At 46.3% G+C, this 25,688-nt stretch overlaps 1 protein-coding gene across 7 annotated transcripts in view; it reads right to left on the reverse strand.

The window, feature by feature from the left end:
- Positions 1-202: 202 nt before the first annotated feature.
- The window catches only part of LOC147348676 (phosphatidate cytidylyltransferase, mitochondrial), a 52,383-nt gene continuing 26,897 nt past the window's right edge, over positions 203-25,688 (reverse strand). For 2 of the 7 annotated variants that reach the window (XM_086368576.1, XM_086368578.1), the window contains exons 5-8: positions 20,051-20,196; positions 11,448-11,613; positions 10,102-10,164; positions 203-339 (exon numbers count right to left, since the gene is read on the reverse strand). In XM_086368576.1, coding sequence (XP_086224702.1) covers positions 263-339; positions 10,102-10,164; positions 11,448-11,613; positions 20,051-20,196 — 452 coding nt within the window. In that variant the 3' untranslated portion in view covers positions 203-262. Of the gene's footprint in view, positions 340-8,495; positions 8,576-10,101; positions 10,165-11,447; positions 11,614-20,050; positions 20,197-25,688 lie in introns of all 7 variants that reach the window. The other 5 variants (XR_015151840.1, XM_086368579.1, XM_086368577.1 and 2 more) reach the window with 4 other exon arrangements.

The following is a 25,688-nucleotide window of genomic DNA, read 5'->3' on the forward strand; positions in this document are numbered from 1 at the left end:
GAACAGACCGCGGCTGAAGCTCTCAGGACAGCAGGGCCCAGAGGCACTGCATGTACAGAGACTCTTCTCATGCTAAGTCCTCAAATGTACTGGGTCCCCCTGGATAAACACGCAGCACATACATTTACAAAATCAAGGAAGTCACATCCTGCAAACCGAGACATCTTCAAATTCAAGCAACAGGTCAAAGTAACAGACACCGTTCTGTCAAAAAGGACCATTTTATTCAACTAAACATAAAATAGATAAAAGCAAGCCAAAGTCAGGACGTTTTTCTCACCCATCCTTTCCACATTTTATGCAGTTTGAGTGAACTATAAACCACTGATTTCTTCAGACCTAAAAGAGAAAAGAAGAGAGAGTGAGAACATCGAGGCTCACTGAGTGGATGCTCACTGGAGGCGCCACGACGTTGGGACCGGAGGCTTGTCTTTGAAGTGGAGCCCAGCGGCGCTGACCGAGGGGTCTAGGAGACCCCAGGGACTGCCTTGATCGACTGGAGAGAAAAGACTGATTTCGACATCTGCTGAAGCAGAAATGCAGATGCACAGGTGCCTGAGCTCGGGGCTGAGGGAGTCCTTTCAGTGAAGCACGTGTTGCAGCCTTTGAGTTTAGCATCACGTTCCCATCACCCTCTGCCTGGAGATGCTGGGTCCGCAGGCCCGACTCCCCAGCGATTGAGACGCTGCTCCTCCTGGTCTCACGGCACCTGTGCTGACGCCCAGCGAGGCACTCGTCACACTGTGCGGCGCTCACCTATCCTTCTGCCCAGCCCTGGAGCTCCCGGAGGACAGGGCCCTGTCCTGTTCACCCCCGTGTCCCCATCGCCTAGTGTGGCCCCAGCACAGGGCAGGTGCTCAGCAAACACTTGCCGTGATGGTGCAGATGCACCTCGATCGGCCGTCTGCCCCCAGCTACGGAGTCACAAGTGCCTGAGGAAATGGGAGGAAGGCACTCTGGGGTTTGTGGCAAACCACGCGGGCACTCTTGCCCGTCAGCCTTCATAGGAGCCTATCTGCAGACAGTGAGATCATGCAGTCTGTATTTCAGGGCATGGCTCAGAGATCCCAACGGTCTTTCTCACCCTGAGATCCAGACCGGGGTGTGTGTGGCAGGTGTGACACGCCGCGTGGGCACTGCTGACGAGGTCACAAGACCGGTTTCCCAGACTCCGCGCCCTGGGGTGTGAGCACTCTAGAAAACACCCGGCCATGTTACCTGGAGGCAGTTGAGTGCACTCAGGATCTTTTACAAGGCGACTGCAGGCAGGTAAAAAGGCAGGGTACCAGTAAAATCATTAGCGAACGCTTCTAGAAACCCTGGCCTTGCTTGTGCACTGAACGACAACTGCAGAACACCAGCCTCGTCAAGAAACACGCAGCCCCTTTCCCCGCCTCCACCTCTTTCTCCCTGGAGCAAACGCTCTGGTAAACCTCACCCACTAGAGTGCCAGGACAGGAAACACATTGTGTAAGGTGGTTTAGAATTCCAGCCAGAGCAGATCAAGACAGCCCTGCAGCTGCACACAGGCTCAAGGCAGTACCTGAGACACGGCTGGACAAGGAGACGTCGACACGAGGGTCCCAGCTCAGCTTCGCCAGCCTTGCTCGCAGACTCCGGGGAGCCTAACACCTAACTAAGGTGAGCGCACCACTGCTCACGAGCACCACCAGGAAGCCACTGTCTGCTGCCAGTGGAGAGAAGCCACCCTTAATTACAAAGTCTCTCCCTTCGACGGTTCTGCCAGAGATGTTCTCAGGTAATGGCTGGAAAGAGCCCTGCAATGGGAGTGAGGAGAACGGGGTGCTAGTCCCAGCTGGGCACGGCAACTCCCCATCTCTGGGGGTCGACTTCTTGGTCTGCCAAGTGACAGGGCTGGATTACAGGGGGGTTCTCCAGCAAGGCGCCCACAGACAGGCTTCGAGGCCAGTCTGAGAACTCTCTCAAGTCACAGGGAGGTGTCCTGAATGCGCGTCTCTGCAGACATGAGTTTTAGTGTTTTTTTAGGCCTGGAGTTTTAGTCAGATTCTCCCAGAGAGCCATATTGTGCAGATGGTTAAGATCCAAGAGATCAGAGTGAGGGATCTTTTTCACCTTAATATTCCAGTTGCAACCAAAGCGAGGGACTAAACTTCATGAACCTGGAAGGGCAACATTTCCTAAAGAAGACACGAAAGGCTGCCAACCTTAAAGGACAAAACCGAAAAACTGGACTGAGTAAGGTTAAGGACTGCTCATCAAAGGACCCCAGTGAGAGAGTGAGACGACAGGCCCCCGAGTGGGCCAGTTTAGCATTCCACGTGTCCAGGGAAGGACCTGTACCCAGACTATGCAGGGAACTCAGTGCAGAGAAGGAAAGGCAGACAACTCAACAGAAAAATGTGCAAAAGCAGAACAGACACTTCACAGAAGAGGACATCCATGTAAGCGTGTGAGCAAACACCCAGACTTCCTGGTCATCAGGAAAGTATAAGTGAAAACTCCAATACGACCCATCCACTCCCCTCCCAGAGGCCCGAGCATCAACAGGATACACTACCAAGCCTGGTCCCAGGGGCTCTGCAGCAGGACTCTGCGGCCGGGAGGGCCACCGGGACACTGGTCAGCCAGCATCCACCACTGCTGGACAGCTTCACGCTTTATGACCCAGTAATGCCACCTCTGGTGGCTCACATGGTGAAGAATCTGCCTGCAATGCAGGACATCTGGGTTCGATCCCTAGGTCAGGAAGACCCTCTGGAAAAGGAAACAGCAACCCACTCCAGTACTCTTGCCTGGAGAATCCTGTCGACAGAGGAGCCTGGCGGGCTACAGTCCACAGGGCCGCCAAGAGTCAGACATGACTGAGCGACTAGCACTTTTCATTTTTTCAATTCCACCCCTAAGAAGAGAGTCAAGTGGGCCTCAGAAAGCATCACTACGAACAAAGCTAGTGGAGGTGATGGAATTCCAGATGAGCTATTCCAAATCCTGAAAGATGATGCTGTGAAAGTGCTGCACTCAATATGCCAGCAAATTTGGAAAACTCAGCAGTGGCCACAGGACTGGAAAAGGTCAGTGTTCATTCCAATCCCAAAGAAACGCTATGCCAAAGAATGCTCAAACTACCGCACAATTGCACTCATCTCACACTCTAGTACAGTAATGCTCAAAAGTCTCCAAGCCAGGCTTCAGCAATATGTGAACCGTGAACTTCCTGATGTTCAAGCTGGTTTTAGAAAAGGCAGAGGAAGCAGAGATCAAATTGCCAACATCCGCTGGATCATGGAAAAAGCAAGAAAGTTCCAGAAAAACATCTATTTCTGCCTTATTGACAATGCCAAAGCCTTTGACTGTGTGGATCACAATAAACTGTGGAAAATTCTGAAAGAGATGGGAATACCAGACCACCTGATCTGCCTCTTGAGAAATTTGTATGCAGGTCAGGAAGCAACAGTTAGAACTAGACATGGAACAACAGACTGGTTCCAAATAGGAAAAGGAGTACGTCAAGGCTGTATATTGTCACCCTGTTTATTTAACTTATATGCAGGGTACATCATGAGAAACGTTGGACTGGAAGAAACACAAGCTGGAATCAAGATTGCCGGGAGAAATATCAATAACCTCAGATATGCAGATGACACCACCCTTATGGCAGAAAGTGAAGAGGAACTCAAAAGCCTCTTGATGAAAGTGAAAGTGGAGAGTGAAAAAGTTGGCTTAAAGCTCAACATTCAGAAAACGAAGATCATGGCATCCGGTCCCATCACTTCATGGGAAATAGATGGGGAAACAGTGTCAGACTTTATTTTTCTGGGCTCCAAAATCACTACACATGGTGACTGCGGCCATGAAATTAAAAGACGCTTACTCCTTGGAAGGAAAGTTATGACCAACCTAGAGAGCATATTCAAAAGCAGAGACATTACTTTGCCAACAAAGGTTCATTTAGTCAAGGCTATGGTTTTTCCTGTGGTCATGTATGGATGTGAGAGTTGGACTGTGAAGAAGGCTGAGCGCCGAAGAATTGATGCTTTTGAACTGTGGTGTTGGAGAAGACTCTTGAGACTCCCTTGGACTGCAAGGAGATCCAACCAGTCCATTCTGAAGGAGATCAGCCCTGGGATTTCTTTGGAAGGAATGATGCTAAAGCTGAAACTCCAGTACTCTGGCCACCTCATGCGAAGAGTTGACTCATTGGAAAAGACCCTGATGCTGGGAGGGATTGGGGACAGGAGGAGAAGGGGATGACAGAGGATGAGATGGCTGGATGGCATCACTGACTCGATGGACGTGAGTCTGAGTGAACTCCGGGAGTTGGTGATGGACAGGGAGGCCTGGCGTGCTGCGATTCATGGGGTCGCAAAGAGTCGGACACGACTGAGCGACTGATCTGATCTGAAGAAGAGAGCTAACAGAAAGGCACACTTTTGCTCACCCAAAGACAGGCACCAAGACATGACGAGCAGGACTCCTTGAAACAGCCCCAAACTGGAAGCACCTGGAAGCACCTGGATTCTGCTCCCTCCCCAGGGGACAGAGGTGCAGGTCTCCTCAATCAGCTCCTCTAAATCAGGCAGCTCCTTATTCACCTAAAGCTGGTCATAATAAACTCGGATTAGGATCCAAAGTCAGGATGTAGTTTTGAAAGCCACCAGAAATCTACCCCAACATATGGCTCCTCAGGTTTTCCTTCTGTTGACTTCCAGCCCGTTTCATGTGACCTACAGCAAAATCACTACACGCGTAAGACTATGAATTTCCTACGCGACCTTAAACTCACAAGTTCAGCAACAAACAAACTTCTCCAGGAAACAATGAGAGGCAGAGATGAGACCAGGTTGAGAGGGGTCCACCTTCCTATAATTCTGCATTTCAGATCTACAGGAGAGAAAATCAATAAGCCCTCAACATTCTTGCAATTAATTTCCAAACACAGTCACCTACATCTACAAAAAAAAAAAAAAATCTCTTCTGAGGTGCTTTTATTTTTAAAACGTTCAGGTTTAAATGATAAATACATCACCAGAAGAACCTTCATTCTTATTCTTTTTATTGAAATAATAAGTTTGTATTACTGAAATATGGAAGTACCAAAAAACGGGAATAAAATGCCTAGTCATAAGACATGAGAAGGAGAGCAGAGTCAGTGGCCCTTCCATCACATTCAGGAAACGTGAGGACAGATGTGAGGCGTGTGGAGTCTCTTTAGGAACAAGACTGAACCTGTTTTGGTGAAAGCTGAATCTTTTGAAGCTACAGAGGTTAAGTAGGTATTTGACCACCAAATTAGTTCTGATAGACCAGAAAATCAGACGGGGGGAAAAATAAAGCAAGAGATTTCGAAAATTAAACTTGCCATGCTCTCCTGTGTTCCCTCACCTCCAGGAAGGGCATCACCATCTCCCACTTCCTGAGTTATGAGCCTGGGAGCCGGGCCCCTCTCGGCGCCGTCTAAGCCCTGCCTGTTTCTGCCTCTCCCCACAGCCCTGGGTCAAGGCCTGCCTCCTCGCCAGGCTGGCCGTGGCGGGCTGACCGCTTTCCCAAGCAACAGCGGCACATCCCTCCGAGCTGCTTGCCAGTCTCCTGCGGCAGCAGTCTTCCGACGATCCTCCAGGGGCTTCCCTCCGCCCTCACTGAAACTCTGGATTCCCTTTTAGATTTTTAAGGGCTTTCCCCTGTCTGGCTCCTGCTTGCTTCTCAGTCAAATCTACTAACCCCAGACCCATTTCTCTCCAAGCCCCCAACTCCAGCCCAAACAGTTCCACCTCCCTCCACTCAGATTATAAACATGAGCAGCTGCAGCTCTGTTAGCAGGTTGAGTTGCAATACCATCTGTTGCTGCAGTGAAGGGAGGAGCAGGCCAGGAGCGGGGAACTCAACAGTGTCCACTCACCTGAGCTGTTGCCCTGAGACCCTGACGAGAATCAGGCCACTCCACTAACAGCACAGTCTAAGAAGTCGGCGTTACTTCTCCTGTAACCAACTCCCAGGCTAAAGGGAAAGAGAGTGTTTGGTTTTGTAAGGAGTTCTGTGCTCACCCTGGAGCGTGGAGGCATCTGATGGTAGGGGAATCTCAGAGAACGAGTAACACAGAGGGCCAGACCACTCGGGACACGTACCGCGCCACCTGTCACCGCCCCCGGGAAGGGCGCCCTCCTGGCTGCCATGGACACTTGGCTTCCACTTTGTCGAGCAAGAGAGCGATACTCAGATCCAGACTCACTCGAGTCTATACAGCACCACTAGTGCTTTATAAAGGACATACTGGGTGATCCCGGAACACACTGAGAGCTGTGTTATTAGCATCCTCTCCATTGCAAAGAAGAAAGAAAGGCTGGTTACCATCCCAAGGTTACAGAGCAAAGGCATGAACCACAACTTCAAGCCAGTCTTCTGAATGCAACCTTAGCTTAGCTCTCCTTGACCTTAACAGTACCGGAATACAGAAGTTCTTCACGAGCTAGGGAGACCCTGCCTTCTTACTTGCAGAGGGGAGGAGTGGTAATGGCTACAAAGGAGGAAAAGCGCAGCCAAGTACGCTGGGGTCTCCTGGCCCGGCAGGTGACACGTTCGCTGGCTGAAGACTGCACAGAGGCAGGACTCTGGAGCATTCTGGAAGAGGGACCCAGAAAAGCCGGGTGGAATGACAGCCGTGACGATGACAGCAGGAGGACTTCTAAGAGCGGAGCGCAGGGGCTGGGGTCCTGCAGCTTGCTGTGAAGTCAGACGATAGGGAAAGAGCAAATCAGCCACCCAGGGCCTAAGGCTGCTAGTTTGGTCCAGCTGGGGACCTGGGAAGGGGTGAACGCTAGCTGAACGTGACAGTGCGAGGGGGCAGGTTCTAAAGAGAGGTCAGGGAACTTCTTGGTAATGAGACCAAAGCGGAAAGACCAGGAGCCGTGCCAGACACTTTTGTATGTCCTAAGGTAGAGTTTTCACAACCCAGTGAGACAAGAATTGTCCCTATGAAATGAAAACTCAGAAAAATTAGGCAACTTTCCCAAGTCACAGCAGTTAAGCTGGGATTTGAACCCAAGTCTCTGGGGCTCACAAACCCCTGCCCCTGGCCTGGGCCGCCTCCAGCGCGGCCCTCCACCACCATAAAGCAGAGGAGCAGGGCCCGGGGTGCAAACCTGGAGGGCATGAAGGAACGCACACCACGTCTCACAGGGCCTGCAGCCCAGTGCAGGCTGCAGACATCCTGTCACTCGGCTTCCACAACCCAAGCAGGCGCCTTCAGAGGCAGAGGCAGGCAAGCCGCGACCCGGAGAGTTGTCGGGGAGCAGCTGAGCACTCAGCCAGCGGCAATCTGGGCTCCGGGAGCCGTGAGGGGATACCTACTGCCCTCTGCTGGCGACCAGGAAGAACAAGTGGAAAGAGGACCCAAGAGTCATTTCAGGCTGAAGGGTCAAGAGATGATGAGGATGGATTTTTAAAAACCTTTTATTTGAGATAAATTCAAGACAGCATAATATGCTTGCACGTATCTTTACCTAACTTCAACAACGTATCAACTCATGGCCAATCTTGAGTTACCACCCCACCCATATGCACTTCCTTCCAACGTGTCTTCTTTCCTTCTTTCACCTTTTCATTTTATAGTTGAGCACAGGCGATTAACAAGGTTGTGAGAGTTTCAGGTGGACAACAATGGGACTCAGCCCAAACGTTTTTCTTCTGAAGCAAATCTCAGACATTGTCATTTCATCTGCAAATCTTTTAGTATGTGTTTCTTAAGAAAGATTTATTTATTTGGCTGCACAGGAGTCTTAGTTGTGGCATGCAGAATTTTCAGTTGCAACACATGGGATCTGGTTCCCTAAGACGTGAACCTGGGCCTCTGGCATTGGGAGCACAGAGTCTCAGCCACTGGACCGCCAGGGAAGTCCCTTAGTATGTATTCCTAAGGAAAATGATTGTTTAACCCCATAACACCATCATTATCATGACTAAAAAAAGAAAAAAAGAGTAAATCCAGTAGCTCCTTATAGCATAGGAAGCCATAAATAAAGAGCCAAAGTGTCCAGCCTCACCCAAGGAGGACCACAGTGAGGGAGCTGCAATCATGCAAAACACAGAGTGACAGCCTGAGCCACCCACACAAAAGAAAGCACCTCAACTTCAGCCTGGCCAGGATAAATCAGCAAGAAAGCAGATTAAATATTTTAACTGGAAACACAGAGCCATGCACCCCTGCGTGGCAGGAAAGTCTTCAGCCAAGTGGATCTGGCACCTGAGAAACTAAACTTCTGCTGACGGGCTGAACCTCCTGAAGGTTGAGGAGGATGAAGCCTGGCTGTGTCCCCACGCTGCTGGGGTGAGGCGTGAGGAGGTGTGATGGTGCAGTCGCCTGGCAGTCTCCACCCAGGGGTGAGAATCAGGCTGGACGATCACGCCCTTCTGCAGGTTCCCTCTGTGCGTTTATCCCCTGCACTGCGAGCCCCTATGTCTGTGCCTGTCTCCTTTTATAGAGGGTGAAGCCCCTGAAGGCAGGATGGTGTCGTGTTTACCTTGTAGTATCCTGCGTGGTGAGCACCTGAGGGACGCTAGGTGGACGGCTGATAGAGACTGAGTGAGAAAAGTCTGGCATCTGACGACACAAAGTGGTAGCAAGGATGGGGAAAGGGAAAAACTCATTTACCACAGGGTCAAGGTTAACTGGTAACCCACTTTGGCAATCTGACAATATCCAAAGATACGTTCAAATGCTTAAGCCCATAAAGCAAGAACAGGATGTTTCAAATTTCAAAAAAAAGAATATTCTGAGAACAAAAAAAGTAGAGATGCAAGAAATTAAAATAGCAAAAATAAAACAACAATAGAAAAGCTGGAAACTATAGTCAAGAAAGCAAAGCAAAAGAACAAAGAGATAAAAAAAAAAGAAAAAACCCAAAGGACTCGTCTCAGAGGTCCAATATTTGAGTAAAAGGAGTTCCAGCAAGAGAAGAGAGAAAACAGATGGGAAGAAAGAATACATTTTTCCTATATCCTCATACTCTGAGTTTCCAAACTGGGCAAGGAGTATCCAGTATAACAGATAAAAACAGACTCACATCAAAATATACCACTGAGAAACCTCAGAGCCCTTAGAGAAAAAGACCTAAAAGGCTTCCAGAAAGAGCATACACAAAGGATTAAGAATCAGAATGGCTTTGGACCTCAACAGCAATCAGAGAAGTGAGAAGATAACCGGAGCAATGACACCAGAATTCTAAAGGACAGTTACTTCCAATCACCACCAGCCTAAGTCTCAGTCAGTCAGCTAGGAGGGTGACTAAAGACAGGCCTGGCCACACACGGGCTCCAAATCTGCCTCCCTGGCACCCCTTCCCAGAAAGTGCCTGGACAGTGTGCTTCACCAAAGTGAGGCTGTGCACCACGAGAATCAGAGACGTGAGACACAAGGGTCTCTCCCATGAGACAGGTGATGACAACTCCATGGGAAAAGAAAGGTGTGCAGGGAAGGAAAAGTGTATCAGGTGGCTCAGCGATGAATCACAGTAACACAGCCAGACAACGGAAACAAGAAGACTTCCTCAAAGCTATGACACAACCATTGAGCACAGAGAGAGGGATGGAGGGATGGATGGATGGACGGACGTACTGATGTACGGACGTGTATGTGTGTCTGTGTGTGTGTGTCTCTGTGTGTGTGTATGTGGTGGGGTAGCTGAATTCATAGATGCTGGCTAAAATTAAAAAGGAGAAGCAGCAATACCAGCTTATTATCCAGAGAACCAGCAGTGAAAACATAAATAAACCAGCAGGAGAGTCAGCTGGGGTTGTCTTTGGAGAGGAACAGCAGGGGGGCAGGGCAAGGTACTGCTGTTTTTGCAACAGTATCATGAGTAACTTTCAAAGATATCACACCTCCAGGGAAACCCTGCACATACGGAGTACCTGGGCAGCCAAGCCTTCCAGCAGCACCTCAGGCCCCCAGATTACAGCACCGTCTGCTGTTCTGTATGTTACTGCCATGTCCTAGGTTATGACCAGCAAAATCCAGCGTCTGACAAGTACTTGAAGGATACAGATAAAGCTTTACATTTTAACCCGGAGCGCTAAGGCTGCTCAATCCAGCAGGTATGTTAAGTTTGGATTTTTAAAAATTCTTACCGGCAGTGAAAATGCCTTTGGTGCTCTGTCTCATACTGGAAGGTCTCACAATTGCTGCGAGCCCTGTGAGAAAAAAACCAGCAATGATGCCAAAAAGGCCAGATGTTAGTCATCTTAACACTTTAAAAACTTGAAACTAAATATTCATTCCAGCTATCCAATAACACCAGCAACTCGATCTCTGTCCTGGTGTCAGAGCGACTAAGGAAAAGGGTTATCAGGACGGACGGCCAGGAGACCTGAGCTGCCAGCTGTGTCACCGACCAGCTGTGTGAAGCCAAGAAAATGAGCGCCCCCTCTGGGTCTGGACCGCCTCATCTTACAATCCACAGGGAGGAGGGGGTTAGGTGACCCTCGAAGGTCATTTTTTCACTTTAAACCTGCTTAAGCCTTCTGGCTCTCAATTCCAAGATGTGAGAAGACTGGGGGGAAAAAACAAACACCAAACACCACACGTTTCTTCGGAGGCAGCTCATCCTGCAACCACGCAGAGCACTCCTCAGTGAGGACGGCGAGGGGCCCTTCAGGCCCTCAGAAGGGCAGCAGAGCTCACTCCGTGGCCAGCACCACGCTAAGAAGAAAACAACTGGAGACGGGCCTCCACGTGTATCTTCAGGAGAGGCGCCCGACGCCCTAAGCACATGCGCTGCTCTGCCCGCTGGGCAGCCTTGCCTCGCAGCACCGCTGTGGTGACCTGTATCCTGCCAGGCCCGGCTGCTCCCTGGGGAAGCTCAGCAGAGAAGGGTGAGCCAATTCATAATGATCTCCTTACTGTATGAACCTGTAAGTACCTGTAACACCTCAAACACCTCAGAAGGCAGCAAACCTCTGAAGCTCAGGCTCAGATTTGGGGTTCACCCTAGGGAGGATTTTGGTACATACTGGGGATAATGTGTGAAACATTTCGGGTGCTGGACCTAGTGCATACAACATGAGACACACCGAGGGGGCATGGGCCCAGGAGAGTGGTGTTCTTGATGTTGCAAGAGCATTAAACACATCACCAGTCTCCTCCTTCCTCAGACCACCATGGAGAACAAAGCCACGTCTTTGCAATAACTCCTAAAAGTTATGCTTTTGGACCAAAAGAATCATTGTTTTCCTCTCTAAAGTGATTTAGGACTGAGGGATCTAAAAATAGAAGGAATTTCAGCACCCTACTTCAAATGAATGAGAATTTAGGCTGGGAAAAACCCCAGACTGTCAGCGCTCTCTTCTTCCTAGAGGCAATCTCTCTCCATCTCTAGGCCAGAAAGAAGAAAGAAGCCGTCTCAGCCACAAAGTTTGCCTCCCTCCTCCCGCTACCCCCGGCCAGCACCTCCTCCCTGTCAGATTCACGTACATACCTAGACGCACCACGTCGCCACAGTCGGGGTCATGAGCAACTTGTAATAAAGTCTCTTCCACGTCTCTGTTTTTTCCAGGAGGGTCCATAATATGATTTATTTGCTGCTGTAAGGTTTTGGGCAATGTCATTAGCTGAGTGAATTGTCCTTCTGGGCTTTTATCGATCTAAGGGGGAAAAAAAAATTTGATGCCTATGGAAGTGCTCTGATTGCTATAAATATTCAAAGACACAAGGCTTCTCCTTAAAACCACACAAAGAGAGTATGAACTCACGTTCTAGACTAGGCAGTGTGCTAAGGAGACTCTCCTTTCTGAAACTGAATGCCTGAATGTTAAGGAGTCTCAGCTCCTTCAAACAAGCCAATCCTTTTCCTAGAATATTCTGTTTGTACCTAAGAAGAGAAATTTCTTTCAAGAATCAATTTGTGACTCTCAGTTTAAAATTTTTTTTCTATTTGTCCTAAATCCAGTAGTTAAGGAAAGTGAAGATTCAGGTAAAGCTGACACCCCAGCAAATCAAGCACTCATCTTAAACACAGGGACAAATTAACATGCCAGGATCACACAGCCAGTCAGAGAGCAGGATCTAAACTTGCATCTCCTGTCTGAACTGTAGGAATAAACTGATGACAGAGACCAACCTTTATTCACCTTTAATCCCCTGGCACATAGTAGGTACTGAAAAAACAGTGGCTGAATAAGTGGATGAATAACTGTACCAATAAATCTTAGTTGTCATTATTTCTTAAACAACAGTAAGTTACACCAATGGTTTTTGATCCTAATGTATTCTAAAATATATCAAGTTTAAAGACAAACACAGAAATAAAACATATGTAAAACTATGCATTAGACTTTACTTGGACACCTTCGGATCAAAATTTAGCCACAGAGCTGGGTCCACACCCAGCTTCCCTAACTCCTAGTCTAATATACTTTACTTCATGGAACTAAATTTTTCCAAAATCGTATAAACACCGACTGCCTGCTAAGGTGAGAAGCAGTGTCAGTGCCCTCAACAGCTCATCACATTATTCTCCCAGTAACAATGTCCTGTGTTATTTTAACAAGTGTTTAGGTTTTAACTTGAAGAGAACAGTAAGAAACAAAATTAGACAAACGAATGTATTCAATTTTAGATTCAGATTTCTCAGATATGACCATCTTTCTTAATAATCAGAATTCACGCACTCTACCATTTTTTTCATTAAACAAATATTTATTGAGTACATGCCTAATATCTGGATTTTCGAGTTTTATCTATAAAGTCTTTGCAGAAAAGAATAAAATGCTATTAGTTAGAGGCTCCACTAAGGTGAAGGGTTTCTTTAACCTAAATGTTTCATATTAATCATTGAGATTTTCCTAAATTCACAGGATTCAATCTCTACTTATCTTTCACTAGATAAATGACCCAAAAATGTGAATATCCTGTAAAATATGCTAGAAATGACGTTTATAGACTCATATTTTGGGGCTGAGTATTGAGATTAGTCAATAGGATCTTATATTTCTCTAAGTCTTTACCTATGAAACTTCCAGGAATTTTAGAGATGCCAAAATGGCTTGAGTAATATGAGGAATCAGAAAATAGCATTTGCCACTGCTTTCTCTGGAGGAAACAAATGCACTGGAGTTTCTGCTTTAAAGTATGTGTTTAAAAACAAAATATTAGATGACATGTTCAAAGAAGTTGCAAAATTCTAATCATCCTTACTCTTTAGTTCTCATTAAAACACGAATGTGAAAGCAGTTAAATTATGAGTCACATTGCATTTTAACAGCAGATATGGAAAAGACCACCTGTTGTACGACTCCATCTACAGAAGTATCTGGAACAAGCAAATCCATGGAGCAGAGAGTAGCTTAGTGGCTGCCTGGGGGAGGGGAAGCTAGGGACTGCTAACGGCAATGGAGTTTCTCTTCGGAGTGATGAAAATATTCTAAAATTAGATAGTGGTGATGGTTGCACACCTCTGTGAAGAGACTAAAAACCACCAAATTTTATGCTATGTGAATTATATCTCAACAAGGCTGACGTTTTTAAAAAGCAGATACAGTCATATGACAGCAGCTGCTGTGCTGTACCAATCAGATCCTGCTTCAAGGCCAAGGTACTCATTCCGCTACCTGCTGGGAACGTTGGCTGACTCCTTTTCTCAGAGTCCCTCCTAGAACTGGCTACAGCCAAGGGAGCTGCCTCTTTCCAAAGACTGGAAAATGCAGGGGTTTGAAGGCCTGGCCTCCTTCCTCCAAGTGGGGATAGCTCAGAAGAGCCATCAAGTTCCACGGTGCCAGCACACGATCAATCAGATGATGTCTTCATTTCAAAACTCCCCAAACCTGATCCTACACAACTGGTACCAAGAGTAGTCCTAGAAAGCATACTCTTCAGATGGCGCGTTGGAGCTGTCCCGATGGAGAAGGCCAGGTGGAAGTCTCTGAAGCTGCCATTCTCGCCCTCTGGTCAAAAGAGCAATGAAAAAAGAAAACCACATCCCAGGAGAAATGGCAAAGACTGATGTCACACGTAGACCTAAAGGATACAGGGTGCAATGTTTCACTGTATATGTCAACCTGGCTGGGCTACACGGCCCAGTTGCTCGGTCAAACTTTAGTCCAGATGTTACTGTAAAGGCATCTTTTTAGATGCAATTCACACCGAAGCCAGCAGACACTGAACAGCAGAAGACCCCCTTTAATGTGGACAGACCTCATCCTGTCAGTTGAAGACCTTGTGAAGAAAGACTAAACTTTCCTGAGGCAGAAGGTCTGCCTCCAGACTGCCCTTGGACTCAAGAGAACAGCAGACTCGTCCCTGGGTCTCCGGCTTGACCTGCAAATGTCAAACTTGCCGACCCTCACAATGCAGCGAGCTAATTATTTTGTGTGATCTCATGTTGGTCCACTACATCAAGGACACATTGCTGCTGTCACCTGGTGAGTAGTGAGGGGCAAGGACAGTGGCGGCCTTGGTAGCTGTATGCACTCCAAAGGGTAAAAGAGAAACTCCATGAAGTCTGAGGAGCCCAACGCAGCAGGGAAGTCTTCAGGGGTCAAGAGATCTGGAGTATGCTGGGACATCCTCGCCAAAGTAAAAACAACTCAGGAAATCTCTACCTCTCATCACTAAGGAAGAAGTGCGCTGACAGGCCTCTTCAGGTTTCGAGGAAAAATAAGGCAGACATACAACAAGAACAGAATGCGATATATATATATATGAAAAAAGAACATTCAGAGGAAATTAAAAATTCAACAGATCTGTTGGAAGATCAACTCAAAAAATTATTCTGGAAAGCAGAACAAAAAAAAATAAAGAAACAGGAATGAGGGGGAAAAAAACCAGACAAGGAGGTCCAACAACTAACAGGAATTCTAGAAAAAAAATGAAGACAATGGATATGAAGGAATGGTAGAAGAGAATTTCATTACAGAAATGAAAAAATCATTTCCTAGAATTGAGCATCGTGCATTTCCAGAACAGAGTCACAAAGTGCCAGAATAATATGAAAAAACCATGGGAATTTCCTGAAGGCTCAGTGGTGAGTGCACTTCCACTGCAGGGGGCACAGGTTCCATCCCTGGTCAGGGAACCAAGATCCCGCAAGATGTGTGGTGTGGCCGAGCAAAACACAATGATAGCAACAATGATGAAAAAGCATACACGAGGCAAAGGCAAATCATCATGAAATTTAAGAATACTGGAAAAAAAGGAAAAAACACTAAATAGTATCAGAGAGATAAAAGATCACATCCAAAGGATAGGGAATCTGAATACTGTTGGACCTTTCTTTTTTTTTTAATATGTTGGCTGTGCCCCAGAGCATGTGGGACCCTAGTTCCCCAACCAGGGGTCAAATCCATGTAGGGTCAAATCTCTGCATTGCAAGGTGGATTTTTAACCAGGGGACCACCGGGGAAGTCCCTGTTGGACTTTTTGGTGCAACAGAAGAAACTAGAAGAAATAAAGCCATGACTTAAAAAACTTCTGAGGGAAAATTACTTCCAGCCTAGAATCTGATGTCTAACCTAAACTCATCCATCAGTTTAAGGGTAGAATTTCCAGATGTATAGGATCTCAAAAAATTTACCTCTTTCACAAGTACACATTTTAGTACTTAAAAGTATAAACTGTGAAAGAGGAAAAGTTCAAGAAAACCAAAAATTAGCAAAAGGAGAGGGGAAGAAATTCTCAGGTGATAATGAAACAAAGCTCCAGAGAAGAGCTGTGCAGCGTGTCTAGAAAGCACCCAGTCATGAAAGGAACGGGGGACTCAGGACTCCAGGAAGAATGTCCCCAGGAAAAGCAAGAAACAGAGAAAACACCTGATGTGTTTGTCTACAATGTAAGATGTTTCATAGATCTGTAGGAGAGTTTGAGGGTGAATTAGTTACAGGTATGTACAAAATACAAGACCTTCTAGAACCAACATCAAAAGAAGATGTCTTTTCCATCATAGGGGACTGGAATCCAAAAGTAGAAAGGCAGGAGATAGCTGGAGTAACAGGCAAGTTTGGCCTTGGAGTACAAAATGAAGCAGGGCAAAGGCTAAAAGAGTTTTGTCAAGAGAACACACTGGTCATGGCAAACATCCTCTTCCAACAAAATAAGAAGACGACTCTATACATGGACATCACCAGACCGTCAATACCGAAGTCAGATGGTTTATATTCTTTGTAGCCAAAGATGAAGAAGCTCTATACAGTCAGCAAAACCAAGATCTGGAGCTGACTATAGCTCACATCATCAGCTCCTTGTTGCAAAATTCAGACTTAAGTTGAAGAAAGTAGGGAAAATCACTAGGCCATTCAGGTATGACCTAAATCATCTTTTATGATTATACAGTAAAAGTAAGAAATAGATTTAAGGGACTAGATCTGATAGACAGAGTGCCTGAAGAACTATGGACAGAGGTCTGTAACACTGTACAGGAGGTGGTGACCAAAACCATCCCCAAGAAAAATAACTGCAACAAAGCAAAATGGTTGTCTGAGGAGGGCTTACAAATAGCTGAGAAAAGAAAAGAAGCGAAAGGCAAAAGATAAAGGGAAAGATATACCCATCTGAATGCATAGTTCCAAAGAATAGCAAGGAGAGGTAAGAAAGCCTTCCTCAGTGATCAATGCAAAGAAATAGAGGAAAACAACAGAATGGGAAAGACTAGCTATCTCTTCAAGAAAATTAGAGATACCAAGGGAACATTTCATCCAAAGATGGGCACAATAAAGGACAGAAATGGTAAGGAACTAGAAGCAGAGAGACTAAGAAGAGGTGGCAAGAAAAAAAAAAAAGAAGAGGTGGCAAGAACACATGGAAGAACTGCACAAGAAAGGTTTTAATGACCCAGATAACCCAGACCATGGTGTGGTCACTCACCTAGAGCCAGACCTCCTGGATGTGAAGTCAAGTGGGCCTTAGGACGCATTATAACAGACAAAGCTAGTGGAGGTGATGGAATTCCAGCTGAGCTATTTCAAATCCTAAAAGGTGATGCTGGTAAAGTGCTGCACTCGATATGCCAGCAAATTTGGAAAACTCAGAAGTGGCCACAGGACTGGAAAAGGTCAGTTTTCATTCCAATCCCAAAGAAAGGCAATGCCAAAGAATGCTCAAACTACTGCACAATTGCACTCATTTCACACGCTAGCAAAGTAATGCTCAAAATTCTCCAAGTGAGGCTTCAACAGTACCTGAACCAAGAACTCCCAGGTGTTCAAGGTGCATTTAGAAAAGGCAGAGGAGCCAGATATCAAATTGTCAACATCTGTTGGATCATAGAAAAAGCAAGAGAATTCCAGAAAAACATCCACTTCTGCTCCATTGACTACACTAAAGCCTTTGACTGTATGGATCACAACAAACTGTAGAAAATTCTTAAACAGATGGAAATACCAGACCACCTTACCTGCCTCCTAAGAAATCTGTATGCAGGTCACGAAGCAACAGTTAGAACCAGACATGGACCAACGGATTGGTTCAAAATTGGGAAAGGAGTATGTCAAGGCTGTATATTGTCACCCTGCTTATTTAATTTATATGCAGAGTACATCATGAGAAACGCTGGGCTGGATGAAATACAAGCTGGAATCAAGACTTCTGGGAGAAATATCAATAACCTCAGATATGCAGATGACACCGCCCTTATGGCAGAAAGTGAAGAGGAACTAAAGAGCCTCTTGATGAAAGTGAAAGAGGAGAGTGAAAAAGCTGGGTTAAAATTCAACATTCAAAACACTAAGATCATGGCATCCCATCCCATCACTTTCTGGTAAATAGGGAAACAATGGAAACAGTGACAGACTTTATTTTCTTGGGCTCCAAAATCACTGTAGATGGTGACTGCAGCCATGAGATTAAAAGATGCTTGCTCCTTGGAAGAAAAGCTATGACAAACCTAGACAGCATATTAAAAAGCAGAGACATTACTTTGCTGACAAAGGTCCGTCTAGTCAAAGCTATGGCTTTTTCAGTAGTCATGTAGAGATGTGAGAGTTTGACCATAAAGAAGGCTGAGCACCGAAGAACTGATGCTTTTAAGCTGTGGTGCTGGCAAAGACTCTTGAGAGTCCCCTGGACTGCAAGGAGATCAAACTAGTCCATCCTAAAGGAAATCAGTCCTGAATATTCATTGGAAGGACTGATGCTGAAGCTAGAGCTTTAATACTTTCATCATGTGATGTGAAGAACCAGCTCATTGGAATAGACTCTGATGCTGGGAAAGACTGAGGGCAGGAGGAGAAGGGGGTTGGCAGAGGATGAGATGGTTGGATGGCATCACTGACTCAAGGCATGTGAGTCTGAGTAAATTCAAGGAAGCTCAAACAGTGAAGGGCAGGGAAGCCTGGAGTGCTGCAGTCCATGGGGTTGCAAAGAGTCAGACATGACTTAGCAACTGAACAACAACAATGAGAAAATCAAGAAAGTCAGAACAAATGGACTGATTAACTCCAAGAAAAACAAAGTTGTACAGGAAACTAAATTTCACAGTAGTATATCTCAGCAATGAAAAAAGCCAGTTGTCCTAATAAAGTAAATATTGACTATTAATTTAAAATTATATAATAATTATTATACATGCATGCTCAGTCACCTCAGTTGTGTCCAACTCTTTTCAATTCCATGGACTATAGCTGTCTAGGCTCCTCTGTCCATGGGATTCTCCAGGGAAGACTACTGGAGTGGGTTGCCATGCCCTCCTCCAGGGGATCTTCCTGATCCAGGGCTCGAACTTGGGTCTACTGCATTGCAAGTGGATGGATTCATTTTCCCAGATGGACCATCTGGGAAGCCCATGTAATAACTATATATGGAGCATAGGTGAGTGGTGGTGGGGAGAGACAGGGAGAGAAAGAGATAGAGCATGAAAGAGTGTGTGTGTGTGGATGGAGTGCATGAGAGTAAAAAAACCTCACGTTCCATAAAAAGATAACAAAAAAAGTACAAAACTTTTTTAAAAATCAAGAAATAACAGTCAAGTCATTTTACTTGTAAATATGGAAGTAAACACCAGAAGAATCAGTGAAGGAGATGAGACCAGTTGCTCTGGGAAGTAGCACAGACAAGTAGGAAGCTGTGCAGCACGGAACTGCTGTTTTTTGTTCAAAACCTTGGGGTATCACCTGGGTTTTAAAGTGTGCAGGCATCACTTTGAGAAAAGTAAAAATTAAAAACAAAAAACCTCAATCTAAAGCAAACACGGCAAAATCTGTTAAACTGAGTGGTGGGTTTTCTGGGCATTCATGGTGTATTCTCCAATGTTACATTCAAAATAATTCCTAGTTTTTAAAGTTGCCTTTCAGTTCTAGAAATACCATTAATTTGTTATTCAACATGATATTAATTGCTTGTATTAGTTGGAAAAGAAAGAGCATTAAAAAAGTAGAATGGTGTTATCTTAAAGATAAAAAAACCATGAATCTTAAAGTTAAAAAAATCTTAAATCCAAGTTACATTTCTCAAAGGAGGGGCTCTTCTTTATTTTCAAAAAATTTAGTATTTTTTTGCCTTGAAAGAAAGTTTTGTCTGCTATGTCAAAAGAAAAGTCCCAGGACACAATACATATAACAAGTGGGGGAAAAACAAGCTTCAGAATAACATATATGAATACATTTATGTAAAATAAAACCAAATGAAAAAGACCAAGCCACTTCCTACATGTCTATACATGTACAAATACACACAGAAGCGCATGCAATGAGATCTGGAAGCAAACACACCAACCTGTGAATAAGACTACCTCTGGGAGGCAGATGGGTTTGGAGGCGAAGAGAAGGTAATTTCAGAGTTTGCTTCTATTTGTTTCTGATTAATAATTAATATATGTAGCAAGAAGTTCAAATGGCAAAAAAGGTACACACGGTGAAGACCGGCCCCCACCCGGCTCATGTCAGCCCCTGGCCCTTCTCCGGAGGCAGCCTCCTGTCTGTCACTAGTTTCTTATGCGACCTTTTAGCCTTATTTCAAACACACAGAGAACACGTTTACACGCAAAACGCACTTTCTGTGAATAGTTACCACACTGGTCACACTGCGCACTCGACTTTTCCCCTTAAACGGGCTCCTGCCTCAGGACGGACCCGTGATGTCCCACTGACCGCTCACCTCCAGGCTGCCCTGCTGGGCCTTATACACCACCTGGGGGCTCTCCTGCAGAATGCTGCCGTACAGCTCCCGGAAGTGGGCCATGTTGGGCTTCACGATATTCAACACTTTTGCCTTATCCTCTCCAACCACCATCCGAAAGTCACCTGGTTAAAATAAGCACAAAACCAGTTTCGCACTGCGACTTCAGAGTCTGCCCTGTGGACTGCAGGCCCCCAAATGACCTGTGAACCAAAGCCCCCCAGCTGACACTGCACCAGGTCAGCCTGGCAGGATCTCTCACTCGAAACACTGGCTTTTTCACCTTCAAGACGTGAACACAGCAGCCCAGGAATGCAGGCACTTGTTTTGGGGAAAATAGAGCCTCTCAAACAACAAAGCCCTTTAGCCAGTTAAAATATACCGAAGTACAGAAGGAAGTCACCCTGACAGTTAATATGCACTTGTTTTTCCAATGCATAAGCTTCTCTATTTATAAACTTTCATCTTGTTAACAAAACTCTGCCTGTGACCAATCAGAGACGGGAGTTGTGTGTTATCTCATCCTTGGTGCTGCTCACTCAGCTTGGCCCTGCCTACTGCATTTGTATGAGGGCTTTTGAGGTATTCTGTGAATATAAATAACCTTATTATATTTGACAAGGACACAGATTACATTTAAGATGAACTTTAAAGCAGATATACCTTTAAAAAGTTGCAAGTGGTGAACTGCTGATCTAGAGAAGCAAGAGGCAACAAGGCCTCCTCCTGGGGACAGAGGTGCTGATGGCCACCCTCCTGAGGAGCTCATTCCACCCATGATTATTCCGCTGCTGGTCAGGGCCATCTTGGTGTCCTCCGTCCAGCCCGTCAGCACCAGCCTGCTATCCAGCAGGCCGGAACCACTGCAGGCCCTACAGCCAGTCTCCCGTGGACAAGTCCGGACCACCTGCAGGCCAGCAGCCACAGGCAGCTCCTGGGCCAGGGTGCAGCCTCGCCTATGCGCATGCCCAGAAGCCAGCCCTGCCTATGTGCATGCCCAGAAGCCAGCGCAGCCCCCTAGAAGGGTCCATGCTGCCCATACAGGGGGCTCCCCTGGGACAGGGAGTCCTGGTGAGTGAAGGGGCATGCTGCTGGGCCCATAGGGCAGCTCCGACATCAGGCCATAATTGTTGGAAAAATTATCAGATACCCAACAGTAAGTATGTACCTCAGTGAAGAATAAAATACACTGGATTTTTAAGCTTCAAAGGACCGTGTGGAGACAAGCTTTGGAAAAGATTCATGGACAGCCTCTGGAACCTGACCTCTGTGAGATGAGGTGGGGACTAGTTAGGGCAGTGAGCTCGAGTGAGTCCTGTCCTCTCACTGCCCTAACGAGCCGCTCAAACACAGACGACAGCATTTTCTGTTTGTTTACACAATTACACACGAGGATGACTGCTAGTGAGAGGGTAGAGAAACTGGTTCTCTCACGTAATGCTCTTGACTCGTACACTGCTATAGTCCTTCTGGAAGCTGTGACTGACAAAGCTTCATCTCTGGAGAGCGAGCCCCAAGCCCCAAACCCAAACAGAGGCCAGGAGGTGAAGCTTGCTGAGGATCTGGGTCATCATCCTACCTCGTCTGCCCACACGGCCGTCCCCTCAGGTGGGCACTGCCGCCTCCCCACATGGCAGGAAGGGAACAGGGACACGGGGACGATGGAACCGGCCTGAGGTCTCCCAGGAAGCCAGTGAACACCCTCCACACACACAGCTCTTCACTGAAGCACAATTTCAGTTCAGTTCAGTCACTCAGCCATGTCCAACTCCTTGCAACCCCACAAATCACAGCATGTCAGGCCTCCCTGTCCATCACCAACTCCCGGAGTTCACTCAAACTCACGTCCTTCGAGTTGGTGATGCCACCCAGCCATCTCATCCTCTGTCGTCCCCTTCTCCTCCTGCCTCCAATCCCTCCCAGCATCAGAGTCTTTTCCAATGAGTCAACTCTTCGCACGAGGTGGCCAAAGTACTGGAGTTTCAGCTTTAGCATCATTCCTTCCAATGAACACCCAGGGCTGATCTCCTTTAGGATGGACTGGTTGGATCTCCTTGCAGTCCAAGGGACTCTCAAGAGTCTTCTCCAACACCACAGTTCAAAAGCATCAATTCTTCAGTGCTCAGCTTTCTTCACAGTCCAACTCTCACATCCATACATGACCACTGGAAAAACCATAGCCTTGACTAGACGGACCTTTGTTGGCGAAGTAATGTCTCTGCTTTTTAATATGCGATTTACAACACTGAAATCCTGGCAGCAACCAAATGTCCCTCAACAGGGGAACAGTGCATCCATACCAAGCATAGACCATGGACCACCCACAATGACCAGGGACCACAGACCACCCACACCGACCACAGATCGGGGTGCACCCACACTGACCATGGATTGGGGTGCACCCACACCAACCGCAAACCACCCACACCGACCACAGACCACCCACACTGACCATGGACCACCCACACTGACCGGGGACTGGGGCGCACCCGCACCAACCGTAGACCAGGGTGCGCCCACACCAACCGTGGACCAGGGCTCACCCACTAAGAGTTACCGGAACCACACACAGAGATGGAAAATGACCATGGAATAATGTGCAGCTGAGAAGCCAGGACACAAAAGTACCAAAAGGAAACAACTTTGTAAAAAAACAAGACAAAAGACTATTTTTAAATGGTTATGTTTACTCTAATAAGAGACACATTTACTGTGGGCTCTTTAATGGCATGTGCTCCACATCTGCTGTCTCATTTAAGGATGCCAAGTCTGACAAGGAAGGTGCTGATTATCCTCAGTCTCACGGACGAGGACAAGGAGCAACAACAACCTGCCCAAGGCCCGGCCACGTCCCAGGATCAGGGCAGTGACATTTCAGGTGCTAACTTCACTTCACTCTGTAATTCTCCCCTGTAATTTCCCCCCTTTCCCTCACTTCTGTAATGCTGGCTCACTACCTCTAGCGTTCTGAAGTAAGTTCACGGATGCACAGACATGCTGTCCCAGCAAATGTGAATGGAGAGGCAGCTGGGTTGACTTTGAATTGTGTATATACCCTCATGCTTTCATTCAGAGCCTATAAATGTTTTCTACTTCTCCCTGAAGGGATGAAATGTCATCTAACTCTGAGTCTCACACAGCTGGCTCAGAATTGAAGCATCAGTGCACCACTGTTGAGATCTAAATATTTATGCCACCTCCTTACCTCCTGTACATTTAACAAACAAAAGCTCTTACATTTTAGACAGTAACTTTCTGAGAGAGGGACTGTATTTTACCAAAATTTAAAGGCAGACGATCCAAACCCTCCCCAAACAACAACTGCCGGCCACGATGAAAGGAGCTGGGAAACATTAAGGACTTTGTGCAAACAGGGACCAAAGCGTATTCGTCCCTGTGACCCCGGCTCCACGCCCGCTGCCTGGCACATGAAGGCAGATCCATAAATGTCTGCTGAATTGGATTTCTCCCACTGCTGTGCAGCAGAACCAGCTCAGCCATGGGGAACAGCAAGCAAATGGGCTTATCACCCGCTGCTTCAGAACAAAATGAATAAAATTGTGGACACAGCATGAACCAGCATCTGATCCTAAGAATCAATTTTTCTTACCTCCACAGATACGCTCACAACAAAATACAGAGATTGAGGAAAAACTGACTGCTGACTTGTATTTTATGGGAGTTTAACTCTTAACTGCCCAAGCCAGAGAACAGCCTGTCTAATGCGATGGCTAGACAAAGGGTAATCTCTCCTTGACCTGAAGTAAGACAAATTCAGAGGCTTGTAGTGCATTTGGAGCTGGCCTGCTCCATGATTCCAGCACGTCCCCAGCAGTCAGGTGTGAGCGGAAAGGCCCGGCTCTCAGGTCTGGCCATATCCCTGGGAGACTGGGGGTGAGTTACTTAACCTTTCTCAATCAGCTTCCTTCTCTGCAACAGTCACACGAACCTCACAAGACTGCCTTTAGGTTTCAGTGATTAAGGTATCAGAGGATACTCTGTCCACAGTGAGCAGACAGTACTGCTGTCATGATGTGTATATGGGAGGGGCAGGGCAGAGGGTGCAGGAAGCCCTGGGTTTCTACGACACTGGCAGGCTAACTTTCCCTCTTAGACGAACTGCCACACTCCTGTCATCTCCGTTCAGTAAATATCTGGGTGGCTTCTAAGTGCCGGGAGCTGTGCTGGACTCAGGGCATACAAAGATACAGACTCTGCCTCAAGCAGCAAGTGACATTAAAACAGCATTTCAGAGCAGGTTAGTGCCCAGGACTCCTGATGTGGGAGTGGTCAGGAATAGGAGCTCAAACTGGAAGCTGATATGTGCAACATAATATTCATTTTAAACAGGTTTTTCTTTTTTTTGAGATATAATTCACATACCATATAATTCTTATATAAAGCACATAATTCTATGGTGGGTTTGTTTTTTTTTTTTACTGTATTTACAGGGTTATGCAACCATGTAACTTTAGACCATTTCAGCCTCCTTAAAAGAAACCCTGTACCACCAGCAGTCACTTTTCTTCCCTGCTTCCACCCTCAGCCCCACACAGACTAATCCACTTTCTCTATATATAGATTTTCCTATTCTGAACACTTTATATGAGTGGAACTGCACAATACACGGTCTCTTGATTAGCATGATGTTTTTAAAGTTCATCATGTTGGAGCACCTATCAGTACTTATTCCTGTTTATGGCTAAATAATATTCCACTGGGTGGATGTACATTTTATATATCCATCTCTCAGTTGATAGGCATTTCGGGCCTTTTTTTTTTTTTATGAATAACCCTGCCCTGAACATTTGCATAAGAGTTTTTGTGTGGATATATATTTTCATTTGTCTTGGGTAGATACCCAGGAGTAGAATCGCTAGGTCACATAGTTGCTTTAATATTTTGAGGAACTGCCAAACTGTTTTTTCCAAAGTGGCTATGTTATTTACATTCCTTCAGCAATGTATGCAGGTCAATTTCTTCACAGCCTCATCAACACCTGTTCTCATTTGTATTTTGATCATAGGCTTTGGGTGTGAACTGGGGTCTAATGCTGCTGAGCACCTTTTCATGTGCTTATCTGCTATTTGTATGTAAAGTGGGCTTCCCTGGTAGCTCAGTTGGTAAAGATTCTGCCTGCAATGCAGGAGACCCTAGTTCAATTCCTGAGTCTGGAAGATCCACTGGAGAAGGGATGGGCTCCCACTCCAGTATTCTTGGGCTTCCCTTGTGGCTCAGCTGGTAAAGAATCCACCTGCAATGCAGGAGACCTGAGTTCATCCGATCCCTGGGTTGGGATGATCCCCTGGAGAAGAGAAAGGCTACCCACTCCAGTATTCTGGCCTGGAGAATTCCATTGCTGGAAGAGTCCATAGGGTTGCAAAGAAATGAAGAATGATGCTGAGCACCTTCCATGTGCTTATTTGCTATTTGTATACTTCCTCTCAAAAAATAGTCTATACAAATCCTTGGCCCATTTCTATATTGGGTTACTTGTCTTTTGTGTTCTAAAAATTCTTTAAATATTCCAGACACAAGTTCCTTATCAGATAAATGATTTGCAAGTATTTCTTTTCATTTCATAGGCTGTCTTTTCACTTTCTTGATGGTTTTGTTT

This window comes from Bos grunniens, chromosome 22 (genome assembly GCF_055505025.1).
Source record: "Bos grunniens cultivar Pamir isolate PY7600 chromosome 22, Bosgru_T2T1.0, whole genome shotgun sequence".
Taxonomy (NCBI): domain Eukaryota; kingdom Metazoa; phylum Chordata; class Mammalia; order Artiodactyla; family Bovidae; genus Bos; species Bos grunniens.